This window comes from Pangasianodon hypophthalmus, chromosome 20 (assembly GCF_027358585.1).
Source record: "Pangasianodon hypophthalmus isolate fPanHyp1 chromosome 20, fPanHyp1.pri, whole genome shotgun sequence".
Taxonomy (NCBI): Eukaryota; Metazoa; Chordata; class Actinopteri; order Siluriformes; family Pangasiidae; genus Pangasianodon; species Pangasianodon hypophthalmus.
In genome coordinates this window covers 12,566,770-12,579,063 of record NC_069729.1, presented here as the reverse complement: position 1 = coordinate 12,579,063, position 12,294 = coordinate 12,566,770, and the positions used below count along the sequence as shown (strand labels likewise).

Genomic DNA, 12,294 nt, shown 5'->3' with positions numbered 1-12,294 from the left:
TGGTATAGTTAGCTTGCTAGCAAGTAACAGGTAAATCACACAACCAATTTTCGCATTAATTAGTGCATTATTTAACTTGTGTAAAACTAGTTATCTGTATAAGCTATATACATAGCTACTACGGTTTCTCATCAGAACTAAAATGTGCACTCCCACATGTGACAACAGAAGCAGTGCAATGGTACCAATGACATCATGGCACAAGTGACTCCCATTTTGCGGTTCCAAAGCCTAACTTTGGTTGAATGGAAAGTCGCCATTTTGACTGAGTTTGCGCAGTAGGTCAAAATTAGAGCCAGAGTTTGCGCAGTAGACACTGCTGGTCGGACAGTGGGTCTGCCTCTCGCCCACCCACACTGGCTGTTCTTCATGCCAGGAGTACGCATGCTGAGCCTGAACACATCGAATGCTACCTCAAAGTGGTAAGTCCACAGTTATTAATTAATATGTAACATACTATATTTGCAAAGGTGTATTGATTGTATTGATTTTACTGTTATCAGGAAAAGATTTTAGAGCTTTGAGACACAAATGACTGAGCTACCATTTTTTAGCTAGCTGTCATTATCTATCATTTTAGAGTAATGTAAGTGTAAGTAGCTAATGTAAGATACCAAATAAAAATATACTGGTAAACATCAGTCAACATTTACACTCAACACAATACATTTTTGAGCAAAAAAAAAAATTGCTGCTCTCCATGATATTCATCTACCTCTGCCACTAGGGGAATTGCTGCATCCCCAGCAACTGCAACTAATATCCGCACCCCAAACCCCAAAGCCCTCCCACCCCCACCAACCACCCCAACTTCCCACACCAACTCCATCTGCAATGTGAAATAAAAGGCATCTATAGTGTGTACATTTAAAACGTAGCAGTTTTGCAGTTTGCACAATGGTATACTGGTGGGTATAAACCTTCCCCTATACTATATTAACTACAATACCATCATAGCTCCAGTACCACACTAAAGAAGTAAACATTTAACACCAAATAACGTACATTAATTTGACACTTTCATCCAAACTGACTTACAGTTGAAACAGCTTGGCCATGGTGGGATCTGAGCTCATAACCATCCAATCACCAGCCCAAAGCTTTTACCACTGAGCCACCACTTCCTCAAACATAGCTGCCTGATGGACTACATTTAGGCTGGGAGGACATTGTGTACGTCCCATTTTCCTTCATGTACTTACATTTTTCAAACTATTCCTTTAATTATGCTATGTCTATATTGGATGGATGGATTTCTATTTTAATGGTGGCAATCAAAATATATAAAATTGCACAAGAATGACTGGAAGAAGTGTAAAGCACAAAAATGTCTTTATTGAAGGATAACAAGTGTTCAGTAATGGAGAAAAGCATAGCACCTCAAACTTAACAGATCTGAACTACATCATCATTGTCAGCTAGGATTTGTGTTACTCATAAATGATCTGTAGCAGTTATTTAGCAAAACCATAAAGCAAAACTGTATAAGGCCAGTTTTAATTAACACTGATCGAGATACTGGGCATTCTCTTTTCTTTCATTCATTTCAAGTCGATATCAATATATTCATTCAAAGAAATGCATCTAATCTACCTCTCTATTAAGAGTGTGTATTACGAGCATGTTGTGGTTCTGCATAATGGTACATAAAGCTTTAGTCAAATTATTCATCCATTTCCTTGAGAAGTCCTAACACGGTGTGTGGTGTTGTGTGTGTATTAGGCATGCAGTGATAATCAGTTAAGCTATAACATTTCTATATTCAAAACACACAATGTTGTTATTAGTATTGGGTATGCTTCAAAATTCCCTTGCATTATGTTCAGAAGTAGGCAGAACTTTTTTAGCAGTGTTTTCACTCTGAAGATAAGGTCAGGCTCATATAGAAGACAGCATAAAGACAGCCATCTTTTTCACCTGGGACAAACCCGGTGTTGCATTCTTGTCCCATTAATCTGGTCATAACACTGTAATACTATTTTAAACCAAAATAAACATTAGCCACTAGCTGGATTATGTAAATGTAACATCAGCACAAATATAAGTGTGTGTGGATTGTGTGTAGTGTATGTGAGCAGTGTGTGTGAGTGTTGTGTGTGTGTTCACACCACTCTCCCCTGCAGCAGAGGGCGGCTCTCCGCAGTGCTCTGTCGGGTCAGAAAGTTCCACACTAACATTGGAACAGACTTAAAACCAGAAATACCCATGATGCCATCTGTCGAGTTCTCTTTGAACGCATGGTGTGCCTTCAATCGCCTGTGAATGTGTGTTAATATTAAAGGGTTAAAAGAATGCTAATACAATTACACACTATATAATAATAATAATACAATTACACACTATATAATTAAAATCATCTGTAGAACTAGAGCTTATCTAAAGGTTTAGTGAATTAAATAGGGTTTTACAAATTGGAAATGTAATAATAATATTACTTAATATAATAATTATTACCTAATAATAATATTAATTAATAATATTACTACTACTACTACTAATAATAATAATAATATAATAATAATAATAATAATAATAATAATAATAATAAGGTTCGGGTTTTGAGCTGTTGTTTATCAGTAATGGTATTAGACGGAATCTGATGAATATTGAGATTTAATCAGTTCTAGCTTTTAGGACATAAAACAAAAGAGGTTACTCACCTGTAAGTTAATGCAATGGTGCCTAGAGCACAGACGAGCACAAGAACACCGAGTACCGCAGTGGCAGCGCCTGCCGTGGAGGAGCCTGAATCTACATTTATAATTGTGTAAAACATAAAATTATTGATATTGATATTACCTGGTTTATTGTAGTAAGTTAGCTAAATAACTAGTGACCTGCAAAACAGACTTATTAACAAGTAGGCACTATTTAAACTAACTTATACAAAACACAGTTATTGTGCATAAGAAATTGTGAAGATATCAAGGTCAGAGGAACTTGTAAAAATAAAAGAACATTAGTACCGAAAATAATTTGTAGACATGTAAGTTTGGCTCGTTCATCCACTTACATGGGAATGGGTGGGGTTAAAGAGTACTACTTCTACTAGAGGGGTTTTATGAGGAAGAAAGTGTTCTATACCTTTGTCTGGTGTCTGATTACTTTTTTGTGAAACCACAATGCAATATATATACATGCATATTAAAAATATGATACATATCTTACTGATCCTTACCCACAGTGACACTGAGCCTCGCACTGGTTACAGCAAAACTGACATCATTAGTCAGAGACACATTAATGCAGAAAGTTCCAGAATCATTAAAGAAACGGCGGAGGATCATCTGGCACTCAGTCGGAGTCACAGCGTTACACTCGGTCTGCACAGGACTGATGCAGTCTGAGTCCATCACCATGGTACACACCTCACTCGGCAAGCTGAGGACATACAGGACACAAACACACTTTTAGCACACTATACTTCATTCTCCGGTTCAGTAATCCATCAGTTCAGTTTTGGTAAAAAAACCAGGGTTTCTAGTCTCTGTCCATTGGGCTAAGTTCTGCTTAAACAAAGTCTTAACTAGGAACTCAAGCCTCACACTGCAAAAAATGATACATTATCAAGTAAAAATATCTTGAATATAGGTAAATTTATCAAATATTTCTTATTACGAGAGTATTATAAATCAAATCTAAGATTATTCGGCTTGTTTTTAGATGCTTTTACTCATTCCAAGCTTTAAGGTTTCTTATTCTATTGGTGCATAAATAAATGCATAAAATTGGTAAAATTACCTAATAGGAAATATTAGATAAATGTGACTATAAGTAGTAAACGAAAGTATAGCTTAGTAAAGTTTCTGAGCTTAATTTTCCTAGCTTCAAGATCCTGGATAAATGTTCCTGGGTCTTATATTCATGCTCCAAGCTTAAATTCATGTCTTTAAGTTGTGGGTTTAGGTTCCTGTGCCTATGTTCCATAGTTTAAATTTTTGGGCCGATGTTCCTGAGTTTAAGTTCCTTATCTAAAGGTCCAGGGTTTAGGCTCCTGTACCTAAGTTCCAGGGTTTAACTTCCTGGGCTACAATTTCTGAGTTTAAGTTCTAGTGATAAAGTTCCAGGGTTTAGATACCTGGGCTGAAGTACTTGGGTTTAAGTTCCTGTCCTAAAGTTCATAGATTAAGGTTCTTGTCCTAAAGTTCCAACCCAAAATTCCTAGCTTCTCAAAAGTTTATACTGAACTAATAGTTGACATTAGCTTCTCATTCCCTCCCTCTGTTATTTCCACTCTGACCTCCCATTGGGGTGGTTAAAATAAATGTTACAGATGTGTTGGTATAAATAGAAAGAAATGTTTGGTTAGAGGTGATGGGACAAAAGATTGCTGAGTATTAAAATTTCTTCCTAACCTTCCCTGGCAGGTGACGGTGAGATCCACGGCGTTCTGCTCCACGTTGGTGGCCAAAACTGCAACATTACTCACCTCCACAATCTCCACACTCTCAATTCCCTCTGAGGAAAGAACCATAGGCAAACAAACTTCAATACATATGCAGAAGATTACACACAGTCATTTTTAATGTATTAAACCAGTATTTTCTCAGAATTATTTGACAGCACAGAAGGTACTGAATTGCCTACAAGATTATATAATTCCTACGAATTGTTAAAACCCTTAATCCTAATCTCAGCTAACTGTGCAAGAGTAATAAATTTTATCTGTGATGAAAAATAAATTCACTATAAATTAAAAGTCACTGTCATTTGCTTGTTAAATGCTTACATTTCTTTCCCAGCACAGTAACCATATTATCCTGCTCAGGATTTTTTTTCACAGTGAAATGAAAGCGGAGAACCATGAGAAAATCCACACAAAATGAGGAGAACATGCAAAACTCCACACACATAGTAATCTGAGCTCAGGATTGAACACAGGACTGTGGAGCTATGGGGTGATATTATTGTGCCGCCCACTTAAACTAAAGCAAAACTAAATATTGTTATACATTACATGTATTGAGACGATATACAAGTCTACATGTCTATGAGTAGCGCATGATATTTTTGCCACTTGCCCAATCCTATGTGGTTATATTGTATCCCTGTGCACAAGCATATATTTATGATGAGTGGCACTTACGAACAACATCCAAGGTTGAGGAGAAAGAGCCGTAGCGGTAAATCATGCAGTTTCCCTCCGCTGGAATTTCTGGAGCTTGTCGTTTTGCAATAACCAGAGCAGCTTGTGTTTCCTCTGTTGCTTCGACAACAATCTCAATCTGTGTCACTGGAGATGTGGTAGGAATAACAGCAACTATATAAACAGAATAAAGTTGTTAGCAAACTAAAAGTTAGAAGAAGAAATATCTCAGTGGAATACTTCTGTGTGTTTTCAAGCTAATATCTATCGACCACATGCAGTATGTAGTTGATATATGATTACCACAGACAAAAATTTAGACATGTTTCCCTGTCCTGAGTAAAGAATAGAAAACTTGTTCATTTAAATGGATATATTATAAAGGAAGGCTAAGGGCACTTGGTGAATTTGGTTGATAACGATTGAAATACATAACTATATATACAGTACCATGAATGCAAAACTATAACCCAGAGACAGACATGAGAGAGTCTCTTACCAAATGCATTTTATTGGCTGCAAGTTTTAAGTTAAAAGTCCTTTCATTCTTTTCTCAGTACAGGAAAATGTGTCAAAATCTCATTCGTGGTAAATGACCCATATATGCAAAAAAAAAAAAAAATAAAATGAAATATTCCTTTAATGAACAAATGATAAAGCATCCTCACCTGTAGCAGGGGCAGTATTTACAGCAGCTTCAGCTACGACTTCATTTGGAGTAGCTTCATTTACAGTTTCCACAATCTCACCCTCATTCACTGGTACTATAGATGGCACTGTTTGAACAACCGTAGCATCTGTGGCCACAATATTAATAATAACATCTGCAACAGGTGCTAATGTATCTGTCTCTCCATTGGCAGCTGCTGCAGCTTCCAAAACTGCAGCTTCGGAGACAGCTGACTCGACTACATTCTCCTCAATAGGGGTGATAGATGCGGCAAAATCAGTAACTGTAAGGGCCTCTGTCTCTACAATACCATCTGTAACTGTTTCACCAGTGGCTGGAACATCGGAAACTGGATTTTCAGCAGCTATTACTGCCTCTTGATCATCAGCTGCAGCTGCGGCTAAGTCGTTAGCTGCTGCTGGAACAGCAGAAGCTATGCTTTCTTGCTCGAGTACAGGCTGAAGAGAGGCAGCCGTATTGGTGGTTTGTGCAGCTGGAGCTTCTGATGCCACTGTCACTGTTTGGGCTATGGAAAAGTGCAAAGATAGTCAGTTAATGAGGTAAATGTTATTGATCTTTAATGTACTTGGTTAATTTCAGCAACATCTGTATTGAGACTGGAAACACGAATACGCTAATTGTACTTGGTACACAGGATTTTGACTTTGCAAAACTATGGCAGAAGGTTTACACCTATACATAACATAACTACACAAAACAGTGCAATCTAACATGGTGTCATAATGGCCTAAGCGGCCCAAGTTGTAATTCCCCGCCTACAACCAGTAAAAACCACAGAAAAAAAAACCCTCAACTTGCAATTTCAACTCGCATCTTCGTGTAGTCTTCTCAACTACCAGTTCCTTCACCATTTAAAACCTGATGTCAAATCAACATGGCCGTGTGCACTGTGAACAGTGTAAAGAACAACTTCTCTACTTTTAAATGAGTTAGCAGTATTGGCTTTAGATCAGTTAATATACAGACATAGTACTTGGTTAAATCTATAACACTGACCATAGTAATCACTGTATCACTAACTTTGGCCGGCTAGATTGTTGCTAAGCTACTCGCTATTATCTGCTGTTGTTGCTGTACTGCAATTTCAGTCAAAAATGTTGCATAAATGTTTGAAAATTGAAATGTTTGAAATGTTCGACTATAGTAGTACAGTACCAATATCCATTCAGGCCTGTAACTGTAAAAGTGTAGTGCAGTCTGCACCTATACTTCCAAGTTGTATAGCAAATGTGTTCTTACTTTAACCACTTAAATGGTGTGATTTTAAAATCTCTTTTTAACAAGAATGGACCATACGTTTTACTGTTATAATACAACATCTAAAGCCTTATTTCTGGGTGGATAAGGCCAGTAGACCTGCACTTCTACAAGTACAACAATACCAGTACTCCTGTGTTAAACTCACCTGCAGTTACGACCCCACCAGCAGTTGGATTTGGGACACAGCCATTTGGGATGGCAGCCATCAGCACAAGCTGTGGCCGAAATGAGCCGGTTGAGACGTAAGTGTGTGTAACAGAGGGTTGACGGGAGATAAGCGTTCCGCTGTTGTCCCCAAAGTCCCAGGTAAAGGTGATGTCAGATCCACTGAGGTATTGGCTGGGGTCATGGACACCAACGTTGAAGGTTACAGGTCGACTCTGGATAAAGCTCTGATCTGCCTGGTTAACATCACCAGTCTGGGACATAGTCACTATGAATGGAATCTGATCTGAAGAAGGAAACAAAAGAGAGTTTGGAGCTTAATGTGCCCTCATGTATACAATTCCTGTGTATGTATGTACATAAGATTTACCTGTAACTTCCTTCTCATTAGCATTAGCTTTACCGCCCTCCTCATTAATATAAGCTCTAAGCTCTACTCATTGCATATGGCCATGTCTTGGAGTATAGAATCCTTGAAATGTAGGATCCTGATCCTTGGAATGTAGGACCATGGAAACATAGAACCCTGACAACGTGTATATAAAACCATGGTAATATACTGTAGGACACTGGGAATATAGGACTCTGGGAACAGGGGTTCCTGGAAATGGGAATATCAGACCACCTATGAATATAGAACACTGGGACTGGTATGATAGGACCCTAAATTATTTGATGTAAGATTCAAACTAACACATGTCTTGCTGTACAAAATGTTCCAAACATATCTATATACTAATATAAGTCTATATACCTGATGCAGGCCATCAAGGGCCACAAGGCTTAAAAGTGTGGAGAAATCAAAGGGAAAAGCTCATCCATACAAACTCCCTTTATCTATATGTTTAGTTCTCGATAATTTCCTGACCAATGATTTGTTGGAAAGACCAAATATAAAATATTAAAAGCGTAATATTTTGCCATTTTAGGCTTGGCCCATTTTTTTTTTGCCCAGGAGTTAGGACCATGGGAACATAGGACACCCTGAATAGGAACATGGTAATGGGAATATAGGACACTGGTAATATATGACCCTGGGAACCTAGGTCCATGGAAATGTAGGACTCAAGGAATATAAAATCATGGGAAAATAGAGTTTCTAATGTAACAATGACAAAACATAGGGCCCTGGGGGAATATGGGGCAGTTTCCACATTTTCCATTATATAAATCCCAAATTGTGGCTGTAATTCTTGATCATATCAAAGAAAGCACCCATTACATTTAATACTACTAATAAAAGGAAATTCCTTTTCATCTGTCCAGCATTATATCACACAAAAACACATCCACACACCTGTGATAGAAAACTGTGTAGACATGTATCCAAGAGGAATGAACCTGTCCTTTCCCCGGCAATGATAAATAACCACCTCCATGTTGTAAGAGCCCAATGGCACATTGTCTGTTCCAATAGTGAGTGCAGAGGAAGGACCACCAGCCATCTGCCAATATCGACCTTTAAAGAGCAAAGAATCAATAATATAATAATGCATGTCTTACGATGAAACGATATAAACTGATGTCGGAGATATTGACCAAGAATAAACTGTATGCATGTGCCAATATTACGATAATTTCATTCCACAAATATAAAATATGTTACACTCAATTGAAAAATTCTTAAAAATCCTTGCAGTGAATTATAAAATGATGAATATTCTTGTCTTACCCCAAGTCTTCCACACAAAGATGAAGCGAGGTTTCTTGGAATATCTTGTAGTGAATGGTGTACCATCAGGAAAAACCCCTGTCCATTCTTGGGAAGTGTTGAATTCTGGGTAAACATGTTCACCCTTCATGTGATGGGTTCCTGAAAGCAAATTTAAAAAGCAAATATACTTTAAGGCTATTCAGGAATCATGGCTAGATAGTGAGATCAGGATTTTAGGTCATAAAAACACATTAATATGCATTCAGTAGATGTATACTATAGATATAATTTTCCAGTAATTAGCACAATAGAATTCAACACAGGGTGTTTATTCAATAACTAAGCAGTTTTTTTTTTAATTTATTGTAAGGGCTACTTCCATTCTTTGTATCTGGTGCATATGGAAACGCAAATATTATTTATAAAATATGTATGTCAGATTTTATGCCAGTTTTATATTTGAAAAGTATTTAGAAACTATTTAAATATTTGCCTCTTAATTGTTTGTCAGTTGAAGGGCACATATTTGAATGGTGAAATCTACCATTAATATACATTTGGCTAAAATAATAATAATAATAACACCTTTAACTGTTCAGGTTAGTGAGTTAAAGGACTCATTTCATGTCTCAGAAAAGGGCTTAGCAAAAATCTATATTTGTTGTGAGTGCTAACCATTAACAGTGCAGTTTTGGCTCCACACCACTGTCCCATTAGGCAGCACCGTCTGATTCCCGGGAGGAAGAACATTAATACTGAATGTTGTTTTGGCTCCTGTCAGGGTTGGGGCATCATTCTTGATGTCAAATGTTACCTGTCCACCTGTAAGAAATATTTTTGTGATGAATTTTGGCTTAACCTAGCTATATTTAACAATAATCTTGAATACTTTTCTACCCTTTACATCATAATTAGATTTAAAATAGTGGGTAAATAATAATCAAAGGTAATCAATATATCACCAGCAATAAGTTACAAATGGTCACAATGATGTGATATATATATATATATATATATATATATATATATACAGTATTTGCAAAACCCAAATTTCATATATGCATTTAAAGATTCATTTGCAGAACTTTATGGAAAATTCAAAAATTTATGGAGTAGTATTCTAATACAATATGTAAAATATATTATAATTCGCTGGGGTCTGCACCTTTCCAGCAGTCCCTGTATCTGGGATCACCATCTCTCCACACTGGGTACATTCGCGAATTCCATGAGCGATAGCGGCTAAAATGGGTTCTGGCCCCTGAAAGAAAATTAATAGAGTGAGAAATTGCAAGACACATCTATTCTGAATTTGACATGGATAAATGCAAACTTCTCTGTCCAATTGTCTTTTTTATAATTCTGTTTTCGTCATCAACCTTTTTAAACAAGCCATGTCGTCAGTTCACAAATGAGGCCAGAGAGTGTAAGTGATATGAAAAATCTTGAAAACTCTCCCCTTTCTGATATAATGTCTCTAGCCCTGTAGCTACTCTCTAGTCTGAGCTGCCTTCAGATAAATAATTGATATAAATGCATGTGATTGGATAAATCACAAAAGCTGCAACAGTGGCAACAATGCGACACCTGAGTGTTCAACAGAAAAGCACTTGTCCAAGTTCAAACCTATCCATGCTTGGGGGTCTAGAGCATAATTCAATGATCATGCTGTCAGCTTAAGAAGGATGCCAGTACACTCTCCCTGTTGATTAGAGTGACCCTAGCAAATCATGGATTTCTGTGAACTAATGTATACAGAAGAAGGTAGTTAGTATCTCCTTCATGCACATTCAGCTGCAGAAGTTCAAAAGATGCAGCAGCAGAGTCACACTTGACTTGAAGGAAGTATATATTAGCTTTCCCCAGCTAGTAACTAGCTACTGGGGAGGGGGTTATTTGTGGCTGGTTGGTGACTGACAATGACTAAAAATGAGGAGAAAATGGGGTAAAAATCTAAACAAAAAAGTGCAGTTAATGCTTATTAGTTAGTTTCATGCATATAATTTGAGCTTAATGATCAAATAATGATAGAATCCATTTCTAAAGTCCCTTCCCCTCAAATAATGACAGATTGATATGAAGAAATGTCATGTTGTGTCTGATTATCTGAACTAAACTAAACTAAACTAAAACTAAAAGCAAAAGTGATATTTTGGTCTAAAATTCATCTACTACACATTACCAGATAAAATCAGGTTTGCATATTAACTGGAAGGATGAATGGTGATCATTCAGGCACTTCAGTAACACAGATGAACCATAAAGAGGAGAGACAGGAGAGAGGGATGAAAGAAAAGCAAAAGCTGAAGGGGGGTAACAACATGTTCCAGGCAGTGAGAGTCACACGTCTTGTCCAATCCTTTTCTATCCTTCTCATGTGATTCTCAGCTGAGTGCTTACATTCGTAATCCCAAATATAGGAATAAGGAAAGGCCTTGTACCTTGTATCTGAAGTGCGTGTGTGTATGTGTGTGTGTGTGTGTGTGTGTGTATGTGGACCCCCTGGACAAGAGGCTGCAAAATGTGACATGTATGTTTGCATACTGCATTTACTAAATCCTACTACATTTTATGGAATTTTATATCACCACTGTCTGTAATCCTAAAAAATATATATTAGTGCAGAGTATTGTAATTGACAAAATATAAGTGACTGATATCTGTCATATTAGTGAGATAATGGTGGGTTTTTTTTTTGTCTTGAGAATTTTAATCAAAATGCTGCATCAGTTTAATGACAAGTTTTGATGATGTGCACCTCTATAATAGCTTACTGGCAGATGCATGGTTGGGTTAGTAATAAATATGATGCATAGACAGAAATGTAATTTCTCATATTTCTTTGAATATAGACCACTAATTGAAAGAAAGAATACTGGATTCTTCTTAGCTCTGTTCTGGAAACATGCAGTTTCATAATGGACAAAAATTATAGATTTGAACATCTCAAAATAATAAATTATATATATATATATATGTACACATAGATAGATAGATATACTCACTTGCAATAGCAGCCAAAGAGAGGGTCAAACCCAGAACTATAAGAGCTGTTCTCATTCTCCACTTCTTCCCCCACCCAGCAGGTTCAATCCTTAACAATTCCTGAAACACAGCCCAAGTCAAGAACTTTGAGGAGTGCCAAACCTTTTTTAAATGAGTCTGAGCCTTTCTAATCGGCCCAAACTCCTGACTCTGACATCATGCACTGGATTAAAAATGGAGGCTCCTCCCATGGCCCATAGCACTTTTTCCAGAAGGATTTGGCTAATTGCAAATTTTATATCAGAAAAGCCTCTAAATCAATAGCAGGAGGTGTTAAGACTGGATTGGATCAAGTTTGACTATGGAATTAAATATGCAGTGAAAAGAAGGATGAAAGGGCCTAGCAGAGATGGTGTAACTGGGGGGCCTGGCTGAATGGTACATACACAGTGA

General features: G+C 37.1%; 1 protein-coding gene across 1 annotated transcript; it reads right to left on the bottom strand.

Moving 5' to 3' along the window:
- Nucleotides 1-1,315: 1,315 nt before the first annotated feature.
- On the bottom strand, nucleotides 1,316-12,021 carry pmela (premelanosome protein a). The gene is made up of 12 exons (XM_026932786.3): nucleotides 11,862-12,021; nucleotides 10,022-10,117; nucleotides 9,532-9,678; nucleotides 8,875-9,015; nucleotides 8,500-8,661; nucleotides 7,183-7,488; nucleotides 5,755-6,282; nucleotides 5,087-5,260; nucleotides 4,356-4,458; nucleotides 3,179-3,381; nucleotides 2,661-2,751; nucleotides 1,316-2,256 (listed from the first exon to the last, which is right to left on the bottom strand). Exons 1-12 carry the CDS (start codon nucleotides 11,914-11,916, stop codon nucleotides 2,103-2,105), a joined length of 2,160 nt encoding a protein of 719 aa, XP_026788587.3. The 5' UTR covers nucleotides 11,917-12,021; the 3' UTR covers nucleotides 1,316-2,102.
- Between the last annotated feature and the right edge of the window lie 273 nt (nucleotides 12,022-12,294).